We start from the raw sequence: 26,152 nt of genomic DNA on the forward strand, positions 1-26,152 counted from the left end.
GCAAACATTCGAGAGCCATGGCAAAGCATGCTGGGAAATAGAAATCCCAGCCCACTTTCAGTTATATTTAAGTTTGTCTAAATTGAAAGAAACAAGTTTATAAAACTCAAAACTATGAAACATTCAGATTTCTTCAAATGTTTGAGTTTTGTGAACTCAAAAGAAAAAGAAAGTTCTAAAATCTCATAAAAGTTAATTGAACTAATTTGTTTTGCCCTACTCAAACCAATTAATTATTTTGAGAGTTAGGGTACAGTGTGATTTATTTTAGTTGCATTATAGTCAATGTCACCCCTGCCAACATGAACGCATCAATCACACTGTAGCGTCCCTTATTCACACTGATCCCTTATTCTGACTTTTAATTTGTATTAATGGTGACCAAGACAGCGGCTAACACAAAAATGCGTTTCAGCTAATTAAAATAGATTTACAAAACTCCATAACACTTTAAATATGTTAGATATTCTGAATCAACATGCACCAATGCTACATTTTCTATATATCCTAATCATTAGGATATACAGGATAGTTCATTAGGATAATGAACATATATTCATTACTTCAATGAGCTCATTGTTTCTGCCCTTAAATGCATGCATTGCATTTTCTGTAAAGCTGCTTTAAAACAATATGTATTGTGAAAAGCGTTATACAAATAAATGTGAACTGAACATTCCTGTTTATGCATCATTTATTAATGATAACAGGTTTTTTTGCACAAACATAGAACAAGGTCTACCGAACATCAGCAAGACATTCTATAAAACAGAACAACCACTGTGAATGGCTTCTCTCATGCACATAATGCGTCCTCGTATATCCAAAGGAAAAGGAGAGCAAAATACAGCGGTTCGAGATGGAATCAAAAAAAAAAAAAAGGAACAACTGAGCTCATCATGAAGTGAAACGTTGAAATGAAATGCTACAGCTGAGTTGGAGGGGTAGAAAAAAGCAACACAAAAAAATGTGTACAGCTCGATTCACATTTGACCAAAACATTCATTTATAGTAAAGGCAGCATTTGTTGCTCCCCCCCACTCCCCAGTGAGTGGAACATTATACTTAACAATTTTCCATGTTGCTAAAAAAATAACAAAAAACAGAAGGACGTTGCTTTTGAGCGCCGGAGGCACTTGACCACAATGTGTAGTATATAAGCACTTATGATTTACTGATTTCATGAATGAGAAACCGACGAGTGGGGTCACGAACTATAGGGTAGGAACTTATAAAATGAAGATATTCAGGATTTGTTTCATTTATACTTTCACAAATCTGCAAAGCAAAGTGGATTTGGATTCAAATGACAAATAATGCTTCCCAAAGAACCTCAAAATTAAATGGGCATCAATTCGAAATATGGTTCGTGATAACAGAACAAAGCTGACCCACTGTAGTATGTGAATAATACAAATGCAAATGCAATCAAAAATAACTCAAAGTTATGATCTGGAACAAGCTGCCTGAGAAGAAATGAAGGGAGGAGAATCGTCCGGGTGTGACGACACTTTAAAGTTAAGAAAGCACATATTGATTCAACACGACCTCTTGGCAGTGGCAGATATATTTAGATTTAAAGAACTACTTTCATGTTCTTCCGTAGTGCTAAATTATAGTAGCTTTCAATGGACAACTAATTGACAGAACAGAAGCTTTCAGGCTCAATTCCATGACCAATTCTTCAGTCAAACGCCATTTTCGGCCGCTTTAGGAGATGCTTTTCCTGCTTGTGTTGTAAGTTGTGGACTGATTGTCCTTTTGGAGTGCAAAATGCCTCATTGAGAAGTGTAACTGTGACATTCTGTGCACTTTTTTTTTTTTAGCAGCAGTTCGGGAATTAGGACCGAAAGTGCATCCCAAGACTGACACAGCTGTTTTGGACAGTATCTGTTCCCACGAGAAGACAACGAGAACAGCCTAAAATAGAAAATAAAATAAAAATCTATAAAAAAGGTCTATCCAACACGCATACAAACATCTATCATAAAGTATACAAAATGTGTTCTCATAGATAATTAAATACACATAAATCAGTTTTTAATATATTACACATCTTTAAACACACATTCTGTGTGTATAGATTTATACATTTTGTATATATATGTATATTTATATATATGTATACGTATGCACAACAAATGAGCATACAAAGAGGCCGGAGTGAAGGAATACAACACGTTCTCTATGACAACATACAAACAAAGAATTCCTTGCAAACCATCATCCATCCACTAGGGGGCACAACCTCGCTCTTACTTCTCAGCTGCGCTCAGCTGTTTGGACTTAATGAAGGCCATTCCGTGTGTCCGCATGTGTGTGTTTAAGGCTCCCTCCGTTTCAAAAGTTTTGGAGCACACTTTACATTGAGTATCTGGGATGCCGTCGTTGGCCTCTGGGTTGGGAGTGTTCTCCTGCTGACCGTTGTGGCGTCCGAGTCCTTGGGCTTCCTTCATCTTGTGCACGATGAACAGGTGTCGGGACAGGGAGTGGTGCGAGGTGTAGCACAGGCCGCATTCACGGCACTGGAAGGACGAGACGTCGGTCTTGTGCTGAGGAATGTGCTCGTGGAAACTCACGATGTCCTCGGTGGTGAAGCTACACACGGCGCATTTGTGTGTTTTGAAGACATTGATCTTTAGCTTCTTAAGAGGTTGTGAGGATGAGCTCTTGGACTTTTTACCAGGAGTCACGTCCCCTCCGCCCTCCTCCACTTCCTGTTCCCTCTCGGCATCCTCATCTTCAGAGTGGTGCTTTCGTTTAGGACTGGGTAACTGGGGATACAAAATAACAACAATGCTTTATGCAATGCTAAAATATTTAGAATGAAACACTGAAATTTAAAAATTCTGGTTGATAATGATAAGCTGATAATAATTTCAATGTTCATGTTAGTTTCATGCAGATGGATGCCAGATATATATATATATATAGATATAGTATTTTGTTAGACTATATAAAAAATAGTCATTATAAAAAATAAAAAAAACCGTTAAATCTAAAATCAATGGTTTTTAAGGCATCACAGCATTTTAATGGATCTCAAAATTAGCGTGCACAATTAAATATCCAATTTTGACCTATATCGATCAATAAATGAAAGAATCTAAAATACAATATGGTCCCAATATATTGTGCATCTCTCATAAAAGACTATGACTTCATAAGGTCATTTACATGTTCATATAACGTTTTTTTTTTAAAGAAATTAATACTTTTATATAGCAAGCATGCATTACATTGGGGCAATTCCAGCGTTATGGACGTGACATTTGCAGTCAAAACTTGAAATATAAATTCTCAGAAAATGCATTTAATACCAATATATTGTAAACGTCTGTTTATATATCTATACTCCCTTAATAAAGGAGTCCAGACATTAGAAAAATATCAGTCTACGCATGCGTTTTATATTTAATATGAGGGAAATACACATGCGTTACGGACATGACAAAAAAAATCTCTAACTTTTTGTTGCCAAAATATTTTTTAGTAATTCTATGAATTACACTGCGCAAACCAAAAGTAATAGTACCCACTGAATGAAGAAGGGTTGGGCTCTCCACAGAACATAAAATATTCATTTTATGTTATTTTTCGTTTTCGCATTTATGAGGAAAAAACAGTGTTACGGACGTGACAGTTCTCCGTTACGGACGTGACCGCTCTGAAAGCGGCACTAAAATACTGTTTTAAAACGTTCACAGAGACCTCAAACAGGCATTTAAAACACCAAATATTAAGGATTGGCATTATAAGCAAAAATAATATTCGATGTTTGTTCGAAAATCGTACCTCTCCCCCAACATGCTCACCGGTAAGACGGCGTTCACTCAAATCCCGCTCCAACATTACATTTGAGTAGGCATTTAGTCTCATATTAATGTTTAAATAAAATAATTGTATTTTTTATTTCATATGTTGATTATATGAAAGGATAACAGCATGAGTAAGATCATAAGATGCGCAATATATCGGAGACAGTAGCCTATATCAGTGGGCAGACATGATTTTGACCAATTCTTTAATTTTAGTTTTTTTTGTAGAAAACCTTTCTTTAATGTGATTTTCGTTTTGTATAAATTGTATCTTAATTTTAATCAATGTTTCATTAATCAATTGCCTGGATTTATTAAATAAGAAGCAAATAGGCTATAGCAGACAATATAATCAGGACACGGAGGCGCCGTCGCGTTATTTTTTTTAACGTGTTATTTTTTCTCCGATTAATTTTGACAGCCCTATTTTTAACATTAAAAAATAAATGATTCTTGAGCAGCAAATCATGTGACACTGAAGACTGTAATTCAGCTTTGCCACAGGAATAGATTACATTTGAAAATATGCTAAAATAGAAAACAGTTCTTTTAAATTGTAATAATACTTCACAAGTTCAACATTACTGTTTTTACTGCGTTTTAGATCAAATGCAGCCTAGATGAGCACATTCTCTCAATAACACTGCAAAAATCTTCCTGATTCCAAACTTTCTAACAGTAGTGTACATCTGTCTAATGCACTTGCAACATTCCCAGACAATCCAGATGCATATGTGCTAGTCTGTCTGGTGGTTACCTGCTCTTTGTCCACGGTGGCCTCTGTGCTGCTGGAATCTGCTGGAAGCTTGGCCTCTGTGTCTTTGATGCCATGCATCAACTGAATGTGTTTCTCTAGCAGCAGTCTTTTGGTGAAAGTGCGACTAGGTTCTGGACAGTGTCTGTGAAAACCCAAGAGAGATCAGTTTGACACTCATAAATGTTTGAGATTGGCTTTAGAGTAAAATGAAGTGTATTTAAGCATGAAAACCGAGGGACCCCTCCAGGCATGAGGGACCTAGAACTGAGTTCACAAGCATGAATGGTACAGAAACACATGATACTCACAGACATGAGTAGACCTTCCGTAGGCCCTTGTGTTTGATTCGGTTGTGTCTACATAAACTGTGAGAGGAACTGAAGGACTTTTCACACTGTCGACACGGATGCTTTTTCAGTTGCTGGTGTAGCAGAAAGAAAAAGATTTATCATAATCATGCCTATACGTGTGCAATAATGTATACATTCAATTAAAGCTCATAATGTTTCTTCCAGACTTTTCAGATCGTTCCTATAGCCCTGGGTCTCTCTGAGCTGAGTTTATATTTATTTATTTTACCTTCCCATGCTCTCTTTTCATGTGCACGATGAAGACTTCTCTCTGTGTAAACAAGCGGTCGCACTCCATGCAAGTCCAGCCAGGGCAGGAGGTGGACGATGGGTCTTTTTTGGGAAGGTCTGTCCCATTACTTTTCTTCTTTGTCAGTGATGTTGGCTTCTTATCTCCCTTTTCAAGGCTGTTGATAGAGCCACTCTCCTTGTTGTTGTTGTTATTTAGGCTCATGGAATTAGTAGGTTTGGAGCTGAGAGGGAGATTGATGCCCAGGTTTGGAGGGCCCTCGATGGTCTTTAAGGTGCCATGCAGGGACTAAAAAAATAAAAATAAAAAATAAAATAAAAATAATAATATTATAATATATTAAAAAAAATGTTTATTAATATGAATATTTTACAATTATAACTGTTCATATTAAATAGTAAATAATAATAAAATGGCAACTGTTAAAAAATTAAAATTAATATCAAGATTTAAAATTTAAATGAATTTACTTTATTAAAAAAATTTGTATATATATATATATATATATATATATATATATATATATATATATATATATATATACACATACTCACATTTTTTAATAACGTAAATTCATAAAAAAAAAAAAAAAAAAAAAAATATATATATATATATATATATATATATATATATATATATATATATATATATATATATATATATATATATATATTTATATATATATATATATATATATATAAGATTTCAATTGCAATAATGACCTGTTACTACAATTTATTATGGCAAATGACAATTAATAAAAAATTCACAGATTTGACCCCCTTACTTTAATATGATCCAACATGAGCTGCTTTTGGGCGTAGTGCACCGAACAATCTGGACACTTGAAGACAGACACTTTCTGATTAGATATATGCTGGTCAAAGTGCGTATAGAGCAAAGTCTGCTGGGTAAAAACGGTGTCACACATGGAACACTTGTAGATCAGCCTGCAAAACAAAACATAATACATTGCCAGTGAAAAGAGTACTTTCTAAAATATTTGGTTGCCTGTTCCTACTTGTGTAGGTGTACATTCCTACTTCTCATTACAAGGTTAAATAGCTCAGGCCGTACAAAAGAAACAACATTCTCTGTCTAAAATGTAAATGCTGTGTTGAAGGAATTATGCCATACGGAAACTTGTCAGCTCATTTATGTATCTGACATCTGCATTAAACGCTCACGTTGTCAATAAACCAGCTGATCATGTTTCCAACATAGATACAGGTAACACAGGAAGTGCAAACAAACCATCTGGCCTTTTCATTAAAAGTGCTGACAGGCCTCTTGTTCAAAGAGAGGGCACAGTAATTAAAGCCACCGTGCATAATTTCTTTCTGCACCTGAAAAGGTCAGTGGTGTATGAGTTCTAAACGAAGCGATTTGACACACCTATTGAGTTTCTCTCCACTCTACTACTACTAAGAATTACTGCAAGCTTGTTTTGTCAGAATGATGGCAGTGTTTAGTGCATGCGTGCGTTTGCACGATAGGAAAATAACACTGAAGATGGATAGTGTTTTACCTTAGTGAAAAAACAATCCACAAAGCATAAATATCCAATAGTATCATCTGCTATAAACAATATTATCCAGATCTATGAAATACTTGTTTCTGATTGGTCTATCGTAGCACTCTGAGGTCAAATATTTTTGTATAATGACTGCTCAAACTGTATAACAGCCCATTATTATGGAGCGAATTATGTGCTATAATTAAGCAAACAAATCCAGCATTTCGCAAACAAACTCGATCTGCTTTGCAAAGGAAAACTCGACTCGCAAACAAACAGAAAGCAATGTGCAAGTAAAAAGGTCAGTTTGAGTGAAAATGCAGTGGAGTAAAAAATATGTATTGTGTTTTACAACTATAAATAAATGAGCCAAAATAATACTTCACAAATAAATACAAACCATCCTACAAATTGCATGTGACCTTTGAACAAATACCAAATCTAGTGCATACAAATGCATATCTGTCTGTTATGATTGTGTGACACATGGCTTTTAATGAGATCTCTCGGCTCGATTTTCTCACAAATGTGTCCAGGCAGATTTTCTCACAAATGCAGTTGAGCATCTAAAACAGTAGATGGCGCTAAACTAGGGGATTAATTTAGCGCTAGTCTCCCGGGAGAAGCACTGATTTGAAACTTGCCTTTGCCTACAGCTGAGGAAAATGACCGGTGAACAGGTGTGTTTCTGTCTTATTTGATCTATAATGAACCTTTTTGAGGTTTTCTTCACTCAAACTGACCTTTGTACTTGCACATTGCTTTCTGTTTGTTTGCGAGTCAAGTTTTCCTTTGCAAAGCAGATCGAGTTTGTTTGCGAGTCGAGTTTTTCTTTGCGAAGTAGATCGAGTTTGTTTGCAAAATGCTGGATTTGTTTGTTTAATTATGGCACATAATTCGCTCCATACATTATCCCAGAAAAACAGTCTGTGTGGGTTTCACGTCAGTGTTTCTTCTCACATAATACAATTACTTCAACTCAAATCAATATTTAATGTCTATTATTTACTCATTTGTCAAGTAATAAATAGAATATAAAATCAGATGAGCCATTTGGGTTTATTTTGCCATATTTACTGGCTATTTATACATTTTCCTTTACTTCATGTGGTTTCTCAAAAAAAAAAGAAAAAAAAAAAGAGACATTTTCAACCTTCAAAACAATAAGAAAGAAAAATAGAAACTGAACAAAGAAGATATCATGAATCACACACTATTTTATAAATTCTGTACATTTATAGAGAAATGACTCACTTAGGCTCTCCAATTTTAACTCCTGGATGCTGGGTGTAGGCGTGGGAATGTGTACTGGGGGCCGATTTAAAAGCCATGGGGCAGATGGGGCATTTGTAGAAGATTTCACAGTGGGACCCCTGAATGTGTGACTTGAGAGCAGCAACGTCAGCGAAGATGATGCTACAGTGAACACAGCTATGTCCAAAGAAGAAAAAAAGAAAGTGTTACTCTTCTAACCATCTTTTTTGTTTCCATAATCGATGCCAGTCACCTTTAATGCGGCATCAATCATGGGTGAATGGCAGAATAATAACAGTGAATAGCTCTGTGATTGCCATTTTGAAAGCATGATGAGCCCTCATTTCATGTTCCACTTAAAACCAATTAAACACTTAGCTTTTTTTCACACAGCTTTTAAAATTTTTTATTTCAACTTGTTTTATGCATAAATAGGAGCTTTTAAGTCAACTCAGAAATAAGAATAAAATGAGGTCAGTAGGGGTGGATACACTCATCTCACAATTTGGTTCAATACACAACACTGAAGTCGTGACTCGATACTCCCATTATACTTTTTTTCTTGTAAAAGAATGCATGATTTATTGCAATACATTTTTCATATCCTCAGTCAATGTATGCTGCTGCATTTTTTAATTGTGATATACTGTGGCATCATTCATTGCTACACCCCTAGTGGTCAGAGAAAATAACTACACAGTTTTGCTGATCTCCGGCTGAGGTTAAAAATCTCCCATTTTGTATTCATTTGCTTTGCATAAATAAATAAACAAACATCTTTTACATGAAAAATAAAGCCATTTCTAGGAATCATGGAGTTTGTTTTTGCCTTGACAGTTATAGAGAGTAATGCAGTACTAACCGATAGCCCACTCTGCGTGTGTAGTGCAGGCAGTTCTTGGTCACATGGGACTGAAAATGGACAGACCGACAGATGGCTCCACATTCAGGGCAGATATATGGAGACTTGTGCTGATGGATCCGCAGATGGGAAGCAAAGCTACACTGGTTTGGCAGTAGCATTTGGCAAATGGTGCAGGTTTTCTGTTTAAGTTGAAGGAAAAGCACAAGCAAATTGTTAAAAAAGTCTTTGAAGGGATAGTTCTGTCATTGATTATTCACCCTCATGTAGTTTCAAAACCCATAAGACTTTCGTTCATCTTCGGCACACAAATTAAGATCTTTTTGATTAAATCTACGAGCTTTCTGTCCCTCCATAGACAGCAACGCAACTACCAATTGAATTTAGTGGTTTAATCCAAATGTTCTGAAGAGACTCAATCCCTTTATATGATGAACAGATTAAATTTAGGCTTTTATTCCCATGTAAACATGGATCAGCGAACATAAACAGAAGCTCAACCGAACATACTTGACATGTGAGAACAAACCTCTTGCAGAAGCTCAAACGTGCTGCGTAACACTTGAATGAACCTCATTGGTTCTTGCACGTCAAGTGAACATGCTTGAGCTTGCGTTTACCACAACTGATGTGTGAGTTGATGAATGTTTATATGTGAATAAAAGCCTAAATTCAATCTGTTCATCATATAAAACGATGCAGTCTCTTCAGAAAATTGACTACTCTGCTAAATTCATATGGATTACTTTTACAATCTCTTTATGAACTCTTAAAATCGTCAAAGTGGTAGTTGCATAGCTGTCTATGGAGGGACAGAAAGCACTCAGATTTCATTAAAAATATCTTTATTTATGTTCCGAATATGAACAAAAGTATTACGGGATTGGATATACATGAGGGTGAGTAATTAATGAAATAATACATTTTATATATATATATATATATTTTGTAAATAAAAGAGGAAGTCAGTGTTGTAGTACTCAAGACTGGACTCTACCCTCTTCTGGTCTTGGCCTGAACTCAGACTCAAAACTCTTCACACATAATACATACACTCACCTGTCCACCTGACTCAGGAGCCTGCTGGTAGTGCATTGCAAGAGATGACTCTTCCTGAAATGTCTCACTACACTCCAAGCACTTCAGATTCGATTTGCAGACCTTGGCGGTGTCCTTATCCAATGGCATGGCAGCGACAACGGGGGTTGAAGAGGGTGCGGAGATCACTGTGGTTGGGTTTCCCTTCCCTTGACTTCCCACAATGGAGGATCCAAGATTAGCTGAAGAGGTGGGAGCGGTGGAGGTTACTGATGGCGCTAGGATCATCTGGTCAGCTGGAATTGGCTTCAAGATGAGATGTGAACACTGCATGACAACCCCTTTGTCTTTGTGTCCTCTAGCATGTGACAGAAGGCTGCACTTGTTGTAGAAGACCAGGTTTTTGCCGCAGTGATTGCAAGTGACCTCAATGCGAACACTTCTACGGTCATAATGCTGACTTAGGCTTTTTTCTAGGGCAAAGGAATCACCGCATTCCAAGCACTTGTAGCCACGGGATGGTAAAGATATACAGGCAGAAGTCGGAGGGCTGAGATTGGGTACATAAACTGGCACAGGGTTAATGCTACTCAAAACCTTATTGAAGGCCTCTACCACTGAGCTCTGGGAGCTAGTTAGGACCTGGACCCGAGACACTTTCTTTTGTTGTTGTTGGGCCAAAATGGCTTGTTTGATGGGTTGTTGAGACTTGGTCAGGACCTGGTGGAGCTCAGCTGCTGATGGATTTTGAGGCAAGAGATTTAAGTTAGTTAGGTGGACTGTCTTTGGCACAAGTTTGGTGTTTGTTAGGCTAGAAGCAGGCACCATGACAGTTTGTTGCTGAATGGCATTAGCGGCTTTGAGGATGGCACTGCTGGCACTCTGAACGGATGCCGCCGGTATGACAGTGGCTTTTACAGTTGTATTGTTGGCAAGTTTCAGATTAATTACTTGGGAGCCTGCCGTCTTGACAGCTGAGACGGGTAAGAAGGCAGTGGCCACGGGTTTGATGGTCATTTGTTTAGTTACCTCAATGGCAGAGCCTCCAGAAGTAGCTACTACTGTGGTTGGCAAAGTTGTTCTAGTGGGAGATGAGAAAACAGAAGTCGAGATTGGAGTGGACAGCAGAGAAGAGACAACATTGGATGAAGAATCAATACCTTTCTTCAAGACGTCAGGATCAAACTCGGGCAGGACTCTGGTAACTGTCCTCTTAATCTGCCCTGATGATGTCTTGATCGTTTTGATGCGGACTTTGGGAATGACTGGTATGGATCCTGCTGGAGATGCTGGAGACCCTTTACTGCTGCTTTCACTGGTAACACTGCAAGGACTCTCTGGTTGTTTTGAGAGCATCTTCTTGCCAAGCTCCAGAGCTGACTCCTGCTCTGGTGATTTCTCTGTAACCTTAGGGATCTCTTTAGCCTCTCTGGGTGAGTCTTGAGGTGTGGCAAGGGATTCTGGAGACATTGCTTCTGTGTTAGCTTTCTTTGCACTGAGTGCTGCAATTGCAGCGATGCAGGATGAGAGCTTTGCAGATGATTTGGCCTTGGCTTGGGAGAGGTTGGTCGCACTCAACTCAACGACTGGTTCTCCAGGCTCATTTGCTTCTTGGGATCTGGAGGTTTCTTTGGAGGGCTCCTCAGTTTTTCTTGGTTTTCGAGAGTCATAAAGGTTTGAGTGTTCCACTGTGCCATTAGTGCTACTATTCTCTACTTTCATATGATTGTAGTTGCCATTTGTTCTTGGTCTAGATGGACCATCTGGTTTAGTGAGTTGAGAACGAGGCTCTTTAGCCTTTGTGCTCAGACCGGTTAGAGGGTTCGGTCTAAATGGTAAATTACTTTGTTTGTCGGCAGGGTCATCTACTTCAATCTTGTCGTCATCATCAAACTCCTCGGCACTAGAGATGGGACTAAACTGGTTGAATGTGGAGATATTTCCTGCCATCCCATGGATTTCACTTTTTTGAAGCTTGTCACTCTCTTTGCTGTATCTATTGTTGGGTGAAACAGGCAAGAAACCGTTGTGCAGTCCATTTTCGACAGTAGGATGAACATCCTTCTCTGAGAGATGTTCAGTGGTATCAAAATTCCGGACGTTCTTAACAATAACACTAACCCCAACATCTGGACCAGAGGAGACATGGGAATCCTCTTCATGGTGGGCATGGTGTTTGAGTTGTCCTTCATGATCATCATGGCCGGACTCAATAGCAGCCTTGGGATCGACCATGTCAGGAATGTCAAAGGCTGCAAGTAGATCATCAAAGTCTGGGGTTTTCATGTCGCCCATGGTCTTAAAAGAATGAGCTAAACACCTTTGAAAAAAAGGGGAAAGATATTTTATATTACACACTGTATTACAAATATAAAAAATTGCCAGTATTCTTGCCTTTAACATTATATTCTTGCGTTGAACTATGCAATATATAAAGTGACCACAACCAGTGCAAAATGTCTTTTCAAGGCATTAAAACTATTTAAAATATATGCGCCAAAATGCATATTACAATCATTATATTATCATGCTAATATCTGTTGATACTATAACTCTTACTGGGATACAAATTGAGTTAAATACATGTAAATAAGAAAGGAAAGTTGGAATTATTTGGACATGACATTCTGTATAGGACTTTTAGTCTACCAGTAAATAAAACAGTATATAAAGGTGCTGAAAAATATTAAGAAAGCCCCAAATACAACATGTAAAAAATAATATAAACATTAAGATATAGAGAAACAGAAAACTGTTTATTAAGCCTAAGCATTTTTTGCAAAGGCACTAGTATGCAGGACCAAATCTGCAAAAATAAAAGCAATACATAAAAGAGATATTAATAATAAATGAATACATTTGTATAATACAAAAACAACACAATGTAAGAATAACAGTTACAGATTATTAAAGAAATGAATAAAGGACTTAAATACATAAATGATAAAATAAGGAATATATAAAATAAAAAAAGAATTCGAATTTTAAGAAGACCACATTGTGTAAATAATACATTTTGCAAAAAACAAACAACAAAAACAGATGTGGTCCTCCATAAGGTTGATTCTAAAATATCAGCACTAACTAAAAATCAACCAACATATGAACATCAACATTTTGGAATATTTAAAGTGGTAAGAGAAGAATTAAAAAAAAATATATATAAGGAAAATAAAGCTGTTGTGCTAGTAGGGTTAGCTACCCCCCCCCTGCACTGCAGCCCTGCCTCCATTACAGCTAATAACATCTGCACGCACAGGGTATGCAGGGCCAAGACGGCCTTCCCCACACACAATGAAGCCAATGTGGTAAGGCACGTAAGCAGAGGAGCAGCAACAAAAGACAGAAAAAGATATAACACAAGGACAAGAGTATTTTAATGAAAGACATTAAGCTGTTAAAGCCAGTATGGGGCCTAAACACATTTACAGCTGAGCAGCCTGATTTCAGATGAGGGTGCCGCTCACAGGAAAACAACTGTGATTCTCGGATTTCTATCCGAGGCCTTTTAAATCAGGCCACTGTACGACGCAGTAGTCCAATTATTTGAACAATATAGATTATCACACACAATAAAAGTGAACACACAGACACACACATGCAAACATATAGAAGTGGAAACATGCAAATGAGCCACTCCTCACCCTTGTTGTTCCGACAACTACAGCAAACAATCTTGCTTTGCTTCCCTTCTTCCTTCCTTCCTTCCTTCCTTTTACCACCTCCACAACAAAACACCACCACCCTCCTCCTCCTTTCTCCCTGACAGCAGAGGGAAAAAAAATCCACTTTTTGCACTAGGCAGGGCCCATCAAGAAACAATCCACCAGGAGGGACACGGGATGGCACGCCAAAGACCATTCTGGATGATGACCACTATGAATAACAGCACAGTGACCCACGGTCACCATATCTGCTCAGTTCTCATGGCTGCCTCCCGACCCTGACGTGCATAACCGTCTCAAGGTGTGTAAAGACTGTCTTTCTAACATCCCTGCTCGGGGCTGTATCACTCCTGAAGACCCCTTTGCCATTTTGGCTGCCATGAAGCAGTCGGCTATCTGCCTGTAGCACAGTGACTGTATTGTTTCCTAGCCTCCTCGTCTGCCTCAAACCGGTTTCAGCCGGTTCCGGTCACCCTGCATAATGTGTGTGCTGCAGTGCAGCCACACAGGAGACACAGGAGCTGCCAGTTTCTTCATCAAATCTTCAATATTCCTGCAAAATATTCCTGCTTAGAGTGTGTGTTAACATTATCGAAGAGGTTTGTGTTCAGAATGCGTGTGCAATTCACGTTGCCGAGCTGAATCAAACGCTAGGCCTGAGAAACACAGACTATGGAAGACGTTTATGAAAAATACATGCACACCAGAGGCTCAGAGCTGGTTTATATGGATGGATGGATGGACGGACGGACGAGAGAAGGAAAAATTAAAAGCCAAAAAGCAGATGCACATTCCAAAGGAAAACCACAAGCACTGTGTAAACCAAAACCACAAGATGAGCACAGTTTCCTGACAGAAGAAAACAAGACACAGAGACAGCAAGTAGAATTTAAACAGGCTCGGTACCTGACCTCTTTTTGATTGTGCCTCTCGCTTTTACCCCATTCTGCAGCACTGGACTGTTTCTACTTCCTTCTCTGCCTCCCCTCTCCCTCTCTCTCTCTCCCTCACTCTCTCCATGGTCCCTGTTCCTCTCTTCTAGCCAGTGTCCCTGCTTCCTCCTCTCGTGTTTTCCCCGGAAAACCAGTGAGAAACACGGATCTTTGTCAATTAAAATCAGCTGCTCGTCCCCTAATCCTCCAGCCCTGGGCAACCGTGTCCGGTCTCTGCCAAACGAGAGAGAAAACAAAGGCCGTGACACGTATAAAAACACACACACAGAGACACACAAACAGGGAAAAAGTAGGCTCTCGCCCTACCCCGCTTCTCGGCCCTACTACCGGGAATCTTCGTGGAAAGGCTTATGCAAGACGTCAGTCCAGCCAGGCCCCATTCTGTATGAGTGTGATTTTTTTTCTTCACTATGAGCCTGCTGGTTTCTGTTCTATAGGTCACTCTCTCCTCTGCAGATGCACGGCAGCGCAGGGAGGAAGGGGGCAGTGTTCTGACAAGCAGCCCTGGCCTTTTGTCTTTGCGTGCACTCGTGGGGGGGAGGGGGATGCGGGATGAGACTCTGGCTCGAGACTGCAACCAGCTGCTGCAGCCAAAGAAGACAAACAGATTTGAGGAGAAAGACTGAGTGACGAGAGAAATAGGCAGTGGAGAGGTGGAGAAATAATGAGGGAATATGAGACGGGACTGGAAGGAGGGGTGTAAGGGGAGAAGGGAAGCTCTTCTGGAGTGACGTTTGCTTAGAGAACAAAGGCCCATGATGGCGTTGGCTAGATTGAAGATAGAATGCAGTCGAATCACGTATGCTTGTGGTTTTTTCATGCATGTGCATACAGAAACATTCAATCCTATTGGCTCAGGCATATTTCAAAAAGATAATGATGAAATTGAGAATAAAAAAAAGAACCTTTTTAGTGACATGATTTACAATAATCATTCAATGGTTGTGGATGTTTTCTTAATTTATGACCCTGCGGCACCATTTATAAAAAAATAAGCACTAGATGTTCTTGTTTCTTCTACTAGGCCTTTGCCAAGCAAACAAACTAATCTGAGACACTGAACAAAGCAGAAAATACTAAAGTCAAAACCAACCAAACGCTATTACCAACACTAGAAAGACGAGCCCATGAACTTATGAACTCATGAGTCACAAAGCAAATTCCGTTTTGTTATTTTTCTTCAAAGTCAACTTTTCCATTTGCAACCTATTGCACTACTAATCTGATGTATATCCATGTAAACCAGTATTCATTTAGATTTCATTCATTCATACGTACCAGTATGCAGTCGAACCAAATGTGAGTTTACAAAAACACAATGTAAATTAGTTTAATAATACAAAATGTTTGGCTATCGTTTAGCATTATCTAATAGCGTTGCACGGCCTATGTGACGACATTGGTAGTAAAGTCATTTCACAGGATAAGCAAGTTACAGCATTTTCATTTAAAGGTGCAGTGTGTTAATTTTAGCGCCATCTAGTGGTGAGGTTACGAATCGCAACCAACAGAAGTTACGGTGGCCGACAGGAAGAGATGTCGTCGTCTGAGACAGCAGAGAGTAGCCAGTTAAGCAATGAGGTTTCTTTACAAAGATAAATTAAGAAATTATGTTTACTTAATTTTTCAGTAAAACGATATGTTATTGCAAATATTATTGTTACTTGTTCATCACTGTGTCAGTGTTTTATTCGCTGACTTTAGCTAGCTTCTTTGCACAAAGAACAACATAGTGACGAAACACGCTCGTCCGTTTAGGGCTACTGTAGAAACATAGTGGCGCAAAATGGCGACTTAACGTGTAAGGGGACCCGCGGTGTATGTAGATAGAAATGACTCGTTCTAAGGTAATAAAAACATAACGGTTCATTATGTAAGGTCTTTATACACCACTCAAAACATAGTTATGCATATGATATTGCATTTCTGTCAACAGATCCTCCTAAATATTACACAATGCACCTTTAATATTACAAAGACGTTTTTGTCCCAAAAAATCATCTATAACATGAGCAAGACATGTATGAAGAAAGTAAATGGGGTCCATTTTGATTTCCTGTTGACTTTAAATAAAAATGGATAAAGTTATATTCCAATCATAATTAATTATTACAACCAATATTGTTGACTGAATATTCAATATTCAATGAGAAAAAATCCAGGACGGGACTCGATTTTATCCATTTGGGAATTGACTGTATTGTGAAAAGTGGGCGTTACGTACCAGTATGCAGCCAAACCGAAAGCGAGTTTACAAAAACAATATGCCTAAAAAGTTATTTTTAAAGCTTTGCACGGCCTAAGTGATGACATCAGCAGTGAAATCGTTTCACAGGATGAGCAAGTTACATCATTTCGATTAAATATAAGATATAAAATCAATTATATATATATATTTACTTTATATAAATATATTAATACATTTTTATTAAATATAGGCATTTTCTCAAAGGATCATTACCTATAAAGTAAATGGGGTCCATTTCGATTTAATTTTGACTTTAAATAAAAATGGGGATATGTTAAAAAAATGGAATGGAATATTAAAAAAATAATAATCAAAGAAAATGATGATCATTTCTTGTGTTTTATAAAGAAAACATTGGTGGTTGTTCATTGTGGCCTACCAGAGGATTCTTTAGCCCTGGACCCTGAATCATTTACAGGGAGGTTCGCTTCTGATGATTTCTGGAATGAGAAGAATATGAATGCATGTAGCTATTGCATGAAAAAACAACAGATTTAAAGTCCAGCTAACAAAAACCTCCAATCATAAAACCAGAAAACCATGACGGCAGCAATGCTATGGTAAATAAATGCATGTAATGTATATTCTCCACACTACTACGCCCCCATTATCAGCAACCCTCTTGGCCTTCCACAATGACAGCTATCAGAAGTATCAATTCAAAGAGCAAAGAACAGATGCTGACCTACCTGTGGGTTTTTGTAAGAAAGAGCTTTGTCTCAATTAAAAGCTTGCATGTGAGGGCTCTTCTTCTCAGCAGGGCAGCAAAGGCAAATATCAAAAGCAAGAAGGCCAGCCATGATTCTTGCTGTTGCACCACCAAATTCAGCTATGCACAGCACAACCTAGAATGACAGACATCATCAGTATGCATGAAAGAGGGACTCAGGAATACATTGCAGTGCTGTCAAAAAGCATTGCAAAACGTTGCTCATGGGTGCAAGAAGCCCTCATGACAGCACTGCTCTAAAATGATCGAGAATGCATGGCTTTCCCCCCGCCGAATACAGCAGTAACATGGAGAGGTTGCTGCCCACCCCCCGAGATGTAAGCGCAGTCACATGACCGCCTGTGTCCTATTGATTGCTCAAATCGTGTAATAATACTGCCAGCTGCAACATTGAACATTTGAGTAGCAGAACGTACTATGATGCCACCACGAATATCTCGCCCACCGCGGAGTATTTATTCGCTCTTTTTAAGGGTAAACAAAATAGGTTTTTTTTTTTTTTTTTTTGGGAAGTGTTCTCTCAAAGCTTGCCCATATATTGCTGCGCGTTTTTAAAAGGTTTTCGGTATGGAACGAACATTTGCGTTATATAATCTCGTTTTTTTTTGTACTTCACTGCTTTAATGTTGTGAGCTGAGCTTTTTTGTGACCGTCAATCCCACAAGCCCTTGCGATTTTCACAGCGGCATGATTCAACAAATCGGCTCTTTTGAACAGATAATTTCCAAAAATGATTCAGGGATTCTTTTACGTCATGACGCAATTGCGTACTTCCAGCGTAGCATATTATGCTCTAACACATTTATTATGTTTTTTTATAAAGTGTCATTTTATGTGTCCTGGTGAAGTTTGTTGCAGCCTTGATTCAGAATAGAAGTATTTATTTTAGAACCTAGATATTCATAGAAGGCAACACTATCAAGCTGAAATGATAGTGCTTTTTTGAATAAGCTTTTTTGTCACTTTTGTGGTGTTTGGAAAAAAGTTATTTTTCACTTAATCCGGATCCCTTTTGAATGTGTGACTTGAGGTTTTGTTTTGAGGAGCTGACTCGAGAAATTATCGGACCTCTGTTTCGTGAAACATTCGTTCTGTCGGTTCAGTCATATAATATCTATGGGTTCAGTAGGGTTCAGTATGATGAAAGATCGGCTATGTGAACCGGTTCAACTGATTCATTGAAATCCGACTCAAACGAGCAATTCATTTACCGCACTTGGATAAAGAAAATCTACGGTTGGTTAATGATCTGAGATCATATATCGAAACAAGACCACAAGACCACGTATTAAAATGACTTTATTATGGCGAGTGCATTCTATATAGGCCTACAGCAATTTGCAATATTGCAAATAAATGCTGTTTTTTACATGATGAAATCAAATAATAAGATCATTATCAACATTACCATAATCAGCTGTGACTGGGCTTTTATTATTATCATAGGTTTTTATTATTATTATTCCATAAGTGCCAATATGGAAGCTTTTGTCCTTGTAAACTGACATCCTCTCATCAACAGATAGGCCACCAGACTAGTTAGTTAGTGTAGCCTAATGTGGTTGATAACCTTCAAATGAAACCAAATAGTTCCATCTAGTGGTGAAAGTGATGCTGTGTTTATTTCCATGAATTACATTTTATTGGTTGCAGGGCAATACTGTCTGCAGTTAGGTCTAGTTTGCCTATATATATAGTTTTGTGTGTGTATGTGTGTGTTTTAGACCAATTGTGACACATTGATCTATTATTTATATCTTGCTAATATTTTAGTTAATTAAGAAAAAAACATTTTACGCAACATATATGTAAAGTATACTTTGATTTGCAAGATTTTTCAAATGATTATTTCCACTCACTTCTATAACCTAACAGTTCTCTTTTGACATTCAACTTCATTTCATGAATTAGCCATTATGATGACGTAAATGACAGCATGAGAAATCCACCTTGCCCGTCCTGCTTTTTGCTGGACTGTTTACAAAACTGATGCCTTTGAGGTATCATCCATTCTTTTAGGCTTTGCTATCTGGGTCACACTATCCTGAACTATTACATCTTTAAACACATCCATCAACATTATCCCAATATGATAACTCACAGAAAAGCACGCACATCGCCTCATCTGCATACATGCATTGTTCACTTGTTGGTTTTTCCATCCAAGTGAAAGCACAAGCATCAAAGCGCATCTGTTCTTTCTGATTTACAGAACAATACAGGTTTTTAGGGGATGTTGTTCTCCTTTAGTGCCATTGAATGCAGGCATGAACAGTCAGTGTTTGCCATGTAATTAACACTATTTAACTTTTATTGAGGCTTTTCCTATTATCCATGGCATGACATGCTTGTTTGTGGGCTTTGCAGAAACTTCCATTCTGCCATTGTTTGCTGGGTGAGAGATGAGAAATTAACAGCGGATATCATTAAAAAGTGGCAAGTAATTTCATCACGCTTAATGCTTTAAATTCTTCTCCCAATTATACATCTGCACCAAGCACTTTACAATGATGGACAGAGTTGTGTGTACTTTCTTCGCTGTGGTATTTAAGCTTTTAGGTAGTTTTAAGTTTTCACTTCATCCACTATAATGCCTTTTTTACAGTAGCTGTCTGCAATATATGAACTCCTTATTTCATAATTGTGTGCAGTCCGGCAGTAACTGGGGTTTTGTGACCATTTTTATAGTCATTTTATTTGAATCAAAATGCTTGTTTAGCAGTACAAAAAAATTATACAGTGTTTTCACGTTTTATGAAGACTTTCCATAGACATACTAATTTTATACTGTTCAAACTGTACATTCTATATCTCCTAACCTTAATACACCTAAACACAACCCTTACAGAAAACTTTCTGCATTTTTTACATATTCAAAAACACACTTATGATTTATAAACTGTTTTCCTCATGGGGACAAAAAAATGTCCATACAAGGTCGAAAATCACTATCTTTGTAGGTCCCATTATGTAGGGTTTACCAGGTCCACACACACACACGCACACATTTTTATCTATTTGATGCCTATAATGTCTTAAATTCATCTGTATTATAATATAAACAGATTTGTAACTGGAGATCTGTTGACAGCTTTAGGCTGCAGTGTCCATTACCAGGAACTTCATTATTCATAAAAAAAAAAAAAAAAAAAAATCCCCTTATGTGGACTGGTGGCTGGTTTTACAGGAGTTTTGTGCACTATTTAGCTGGTCAGAATGGGAGACCAGTTAAATTAGCCAACTGTTTTTTTGTTTGTTTTTTTATCACCATTTTCCTATGACATAAAGCAACTGCAGGAGAAAACAATAAGGAGCCATTTACAAGTTATTTTTACCCCACATCTAATGAAATACCGATGACACTTCACATTTAATCTGTCTTGGGGAGCATAATAGCCCGTGGCTGAGATAATGACAGGTTAGCTCAACATGACATTCTGTATTTTTTTTTATATCAAGTAGCCTAACCCATCAAGATACTGACGCAGAACCCCTGGGAGGGGGCATTAAACTTTCAGCGTAACACCCTCACGAACCATCCAGACATTGGCACGACAATTTCTCTCTATAGCGCAGGAAATTATCGCGTCATTTTCTTTCACTTTCTAAGTGGTCGTCGTCACGGGAGTATATAAATGAACTGATTATCCAAATGCACCATTACAGGGGCCTCTACTAGCAATAACTGTACGAGTAGTTACAGGAGTAGCCAACTGATCAAGGAAGGTGAAGGGGTCTTATATGGGCGTTATGTGCCTCGTATGGAGATCCAGATTAGTGGTGTCCATGATTCTGGTTGTTATACTCTGTGGTGTGTATGCATCAGACGTACAACCAATTGGAAAAGTTTATCCACGCGGAAATCACTGGGCTGTTGGTGAGTGAAAATCTTATTTTTAATTTTCCCAAACCAAAACCAACAATAGCCTATACGTTTGGGTCATATAGCTATAGCATATACTCGGTTTTGGAGCCGAGTAAATGCATTTAAATTGATGTTACATTACATAACGCAGCAGTTATCTTGCATATTTTAAAAATCCAAAACAAGCTACTCTGCATTTACATTTGTTACTTTTTTAAATAGAAAATTCTATTAAATGCGTAGAGTCACTGGTGTGCTTAAATACTGAATGTTGAGAATTGAAGTCAAAGTCTTATTTGTCAAATGAGCAACAACAGTGTATTTTTTATACAGATAAGTAGTAAGATGTGTACAATAACAGGCTGTAATAAAATATAAGCTATTAAATTAAAACATAACATTCAAATTGTAAAATATACATTTTAAAGTGGAATAAATAAATGATAAGTACAAATATGCTGATCTAGAGGACCTATAATGTAACCTCTAGAATTGTTGATCTCCAAAAAAACATATACGCAAAAATGGTTCTGGATAAAAGGATTTGTTGCTGAACAGACCTGCATGCAAACCATTGAAAAACTGAAGAAATGCTTTAAGAGTTTACAGTAAATTAAATCAGTATAACTATAGGCAACGATAACAATATAAACCACTTGATTAAACATACCAGTGGAAGTTTATTAAGTGCGTGTATTATGTAGCCTATATCTGGAGTGATTGCAAAACGCTCAAGTGTCACTTAAGCTTTGAGACTGATGAGTGAAAGTGGATCCATGGTGTGTAAAGAGCAGACTAACACCTGTATCTTAACTGGATGAAAATAGGAGCTGTGCAACTGGCTTTTTGTATGTTTGTGTGATGAATTTGCTAAGATAAGAAGGTGTAATATATGTTCTTTTGATTCTGTATTTTGAGTCTGAATTAGTTCTGTTGAGATGTATTCTGTGCTACTGAACTTGTGTTGTATTCAACAATTTCTCATGAAGTCTATCTTGACATGATGAATGGAAGGAATTATGGATTATTTTGGCTCAAATTACATTTTGTTTGCACATTAATACCAGACTAGATTCAATATGTGTGTTTTCAATACATAATATGCATTATTATGCTTTTTGCTTGTATAATGGAGGCCATCTACAGGGTTTTTCCTGGGTCAAAATTGGTCTTCGGTGGTGGCTGACCGACATGGTCATCCACACGCAGCAAAGAGTACTCTAGTACCCACATGATCCGCAAGCCCAATATCGACAATAAATGTTACATTTAAAATAAATACAAAGAAACAGTTTGTGATTTTTTTTTTTCTTAAAGAAAAGAAAGTAATTAAATGAACAAATATGAAAATAAAACAAAACATAGACTTCACTGTATAAATTATACATTGATACTTATTAAAGTTATCAGTGAAGAGCAGTGAGTGATTTTCTCTTTGCATTTTGTTGTCTTACTAGGGATAGTTCTCCTAAAAATTCAATTATCATAATTTACTCTCTCAAGTTGTTTTAAACTCGAATAAGTTTCTTTCTTCTGTTGAAAATAAAAGTTATTTGGAAGATTGTGGGTAACCAAACAGTTGATGTACCCCAGTGACTTCCATAGTATATTCTCCTATGAAAGTCAATGGGGATTAGCTACTGTTTGGATAGCCACATTCTCCAAAAAAATTATATTATAAAAATATTAGAAGGAAATTAATATAGGATTGGAACAACATTAGAGTGCATTAATGATGAGAGAATTTTTATTTTTGGGTGAACTATCCCTTTAAGGACAAGCGGCAGCGTGTTTACTATAACTACTGTCTCTTTAAGAGTTGCGCGCGACGCGTCTAATATACACGCATTTGACAAGCAGATTTTCTCTCAATTTTCTCAAGTTTGCTTTCACTTTAGACATAACCGACTTTGTTTATATAAACCTTGTGTGTATTTAACAGTATAAGCACAATAAGACTCGAAAGATAACTTAGTACCAGGCGCTGGTAGACAGGCTTTTAGTGCATGTGAGCTTCACACCACACGTCAGAACAGCGCATCAGCACGCGAATTAAATGTTTAACCGACAAGGCATTAAAGCACATGCAAATTATGAACTGCAGTGTCCCGTTCCGCTGCGTTAACATTTATGTGAACATACGTCGCGTTGTTTAGTATGTTGGGAGGCGCCAGAACAGATATAATGGACGATTCTACGATATTTCTTCAAAAGCAGATCTTGGAGACATTTTAATCGTCCACGATCAAAAATCGTCATATCGCACACCCCTAAAAACCACTTCAAACTGGATTTTTTTTTTTTTTTTTTTTTTTTTTTTTGCGTTTATTTAAAGTTATGTCAGCTGCATGTGCGGAATGCTTGTCACAAGCTGTAAGAGAAGATAAGGCAACTTTTTTTTACTGCAATTCACACCCAACGCTAATTCAGCAAAAATATTCTCCGAATGCACCACGTGAAACATGGATTCGGTCTTCCGACCTTTATGATCAGTTGATTTTGATGCGAGGGAGAGAGCAAAGACAGAACTGAAGACGGAGAGTGCCCGTGCGGGGGTGGGGCGCTGTGATCGTTCTCTCCATCAGTAGCCTGCTTCACTCGCAAAACCCAATTACTGATCAAATAAGGCTTTGGCGGGACAAAAAATCGTTTTGGCGGCCGCCAAAAATTTTTCAATGTAGGAAAAACCCTGCATCTAGTAGCTGTGTGTGTAAACCTCACTCCCCCAGCGTCAGGAGGCGCACTAGCGACTGACACTAGAGGCTGCGGTTTTTAGTGTCCTTATTAGTGCGCCCGCCTCCTATGACGGTGACTCTGGTTTGAATCCCGCTCTGAGCTGTAAGAGTAGGACCAGTCACATTGGTGCCGTGACCCGGATGGGAGTGAGGTTTAGGGGGGTGAGTGTAACAGAGGCCAGTTCGTAAAGAGCTGTTCAAGTAAAACTCGCTTCCCCGGCCTCAAGAAGCACACTAGCGACTGACTCTAGAGGCTGTGGTTTTTAGTGTCCTAGTTAGTGCGACCGCCTCCTATGACGGTGACTCTGGTTTAAATCCCGCTCTGAGCTGTAGGAGTAGGACCAGTCACATTGGTGCCGTGACCCGGATGGAAGTGAGGCGAGTGTAACAGAGGCCAGCTAGTAAAAGAGCTGTTCAAGTATATCTCACTCCCCTGGCCTCGAGAGGAGCACCAGCAACTGATGCTGGCTGCAGTCTTTAACGTCCTTGTTAGTGCACCCACCTCCCATGCATGTGACACTGGTTCGATCCCCGCTCAGAGTGGGTAGGAATAGGACCAGTCACACTTGCAACCACATTAAATCCATATACGTTTAGTCATATTTATATTAAGAGCATGCATTTTACTTAAAATCAGAGCAACAATCAGCCTATAATGACCTATATTTGTTTTAGGGCACTTAATGGGCAAGAAAAGCACAGATGAGCAGGTCAGACCAGAGGAAACAGAAGGTGATGATAAGACCTTTAGGACGACCCCAGACCAGGATCTGCTGCTGGAAAGATTCAACAAACATCTGCCTCCACTCCTGTATGCGCTCATGAGAGGACGGACAGGAGAGGAGAGAGCGCAGGATGGCACAGAGGAGGTCGATGCTCTGAAACTGCTCGAGCGCATGCTGACCAGGAGACGTCAGTGGGAGGAAGATCACGAGAGAGACAGACAAGTCAAACTGGTGAGAACATAGGAACTAAATCCTTAACAAGATCATTATGTTCATGCATAAATGCATGCAAAACGCATGGAAAGTGCATAAGGTTCTGATCTAATAGTGCTTTTTTATCACATAATTGGTCTGCAATAATGAACAAACATTATTATTATTATTAACCTGTTAACTCTCATGCATAGAAATGGTTTTCACAGCATGAATTTCGAGCGTTTAAGCATTCGAATGATGAATTTATGATGATTACCAAAATATGTGATAGGGAAAGAAAGCAATAATAAGTGTCCCGCTACCAGGACAGTTAATAGACTAGTGTTTTTATTTGACAAAATAATGATGATCAGTGTTGGGTTTAATGCATTTCTAAGTAATTCATTACTGTAATTCAATTACTTTTCCCTTGAAAAAGTAAAGCAAAGGATTACTTTAAAATTGTCTGTAATTTAATTGGTTACTTCTGATGTAATTGCATTAAACATCGAATAGATTATAGAACAATAGTGGATTTAACAACAAAATTTACGTCTAATGTTAAAAATAATGCAATAGAGAGTAATTAGTACAGTAATCTAATTACACTATTGAAGATGTAATTAGTAGCTAGTGATTAATTACTTCGTTTTTTGTCCTTTGTTTCTTCTATACTGTAAGAATGTTTATTTTTGTATATATTTCCCATACAGGTTGAGGACTTCTTGTTAAAGGCTTTGAGAAAGCAGGATGACAACCAAAGCTGAGGACAAACTGGACGAAAGACTGTGGTTTGAAGTTCGCTTGTCAACTGGCTCTGTCATATACAAATCACTTTATTCCACAACATATAAATAAGCATGTTATATTTTTGTATGTCACTATCTCAATGAAATACACATAAACTGAGTGTCATCATTCTGTATATTTAATGCTATTATTTTATAAATGAATTCATCTTCTTGGTACCTGACACCATATAAGCTTTGTAGTCATAGTTCAGCTGAATAATATATAATACATTTGAACTTGTTGGGCTATCTGCGGTTTATAAAAATGACAGTGTGTATTATGTATATTTGCTACATATAAATACATTGCTTTCCATGCATTATGATTAAACAGTAAATGTACTAAGCTGAATGCGCTAGTATGTGTCTCAGAAGAGTAAAAAAAAAAACGGAATTTCTC

The 26,152-nt window shown here is 37.9% G+C and overlaps 2 protein-coding genes across 8 annotated transcripts; one reads left to right on the top strand and one right to left on the bottom strand.

The window, feature by feature from the left end:
* Positions 1 to 2,120: 2,120 nt before the first annotated feature.
* Positions 2,121 to 17,753, bottom strand: znf532 (zinc finger protein 532). Of its 7 annotated transcripts, XM_084386689.1 has the most exons (11): positions 14,770 to 14,896; positions 14,422 to 14,676; positions 11,967 to 12,165; positions 9,867 to 11,841; positions 8,808 to 8,989; positions 7,946 to 8,122; positions 5,963 to 6,125; positions 5,155 to 5,463; positions 4,884 to 4,996; positions 4,576 to 4,717; positions 2,121 to 2,774 (listed from the first exon to the last, which is right to left on the bottom strand). In XM_084386689.1, exons 3-11 carry the CDS (start codon positions 12,110 to 12,112, stop codon positions 2,256 to 2,258), a joined length of 3,726 nt encoding a protein of 1,241 aa, XP_084242815.1. In that variant the 5' UTR covers positions 12,113 to 12,165; positions 14,422 to 14,676; positions 14,770 to 14,896; the 3' UTR covers positions 2,121 to 2,255. The 7 variants fall into 7 exon arrangements, with proteins under 7 accessions (XP_084242815.1, XP_084242812.1, XP_084242811.1 ...); XM_084386686.1 differs by lacking the exons at positions 14,422 to 14,676; positions 14,770 to 14,896 and adding exons at positions 17,091 to 17,151; positions 17,401 to 17,753 and having other exon boundaries at positions 9,867 to 12,165; XM_084386685.1 differs by having other exon boundaries at positions 9,867 to 12,165; positions 14,770 to 14,915.
* A 3,229-nt stretch (positions 17,754 to 20,982) lies between these two features.
* On the top strand, positions 20,983 to 26,152 carry grp (gastrin-releasing peptide). Its single transcript, XM_084387982.1, has 3 exons — positions 20,983 to 21,318; positions 24,717 to 24,997; positions 25,675 to 26,152. Exons 1-3 carry the CDS (start codon positions 21,183 to 21,185, stop codon positions 25,726 to 25,728), a joined length of 471 nt encoding a protein of 156 aa, XP_084244108.1. The 5' UTR covers positions 20,983 to 21,182; the 3' UTR covers positions 25,729 to 26,152.

This window comes from Rutilus rutilus (genome assembly GCF_951802725.1).
Source record: "Rutilus rutilus genome assembly, chromosome: 18".
Taxonomy (NCBI): domain Eukaryota; kingdom Metazoa; phylum Chordata; class Actinopteri; order Cypriniformes; family Leuciscidae; genus Rutilus; species Rutilus rutilus.

Coding starts and splice junctions, on each gene's coding strand:
- grp (XM_084387982.1), top strand. CDS start 21,183: ATGGGCGTTATGTGCCTCGTATGGAGATCCAGATTAGTGGTGTCCATG. Junction 21,319..24,716: donor CGGAAATCACTGGGCTGTTG/GTGAGTGAAAAT, acceptor TATTTGTTTTAG/GGCACTTAATGGGCAAGAAA. Junction 24,998..25,674: donor GAGACAGACAAGTCAAACTG/GTGAGAACATAG, acceptor TTTCCCATACAG/GTTGAGGACTTCTTGTTAAA.
- znf532 (XM_084386686.1), bottom strand. CDS start 12,140: ATGGGCGACATGAAAACCCCAGACTTTGATGATCTACTTGCAGCCTTT. Junction 5,464..5,962: donor TCATGTTGGATCATATTAAA/GTAAGGGGGTCA, acceptor TTATTTTTTTAG/TCCCTGCATGGCACCTTAAA. Junction 4,718..4,883: donor CGGAAGGTCTACTCATGTCT/GTGAGTATCATG, acceptor GGGTTTTCACAG/ACACTGTCCAGAACCTAGTC.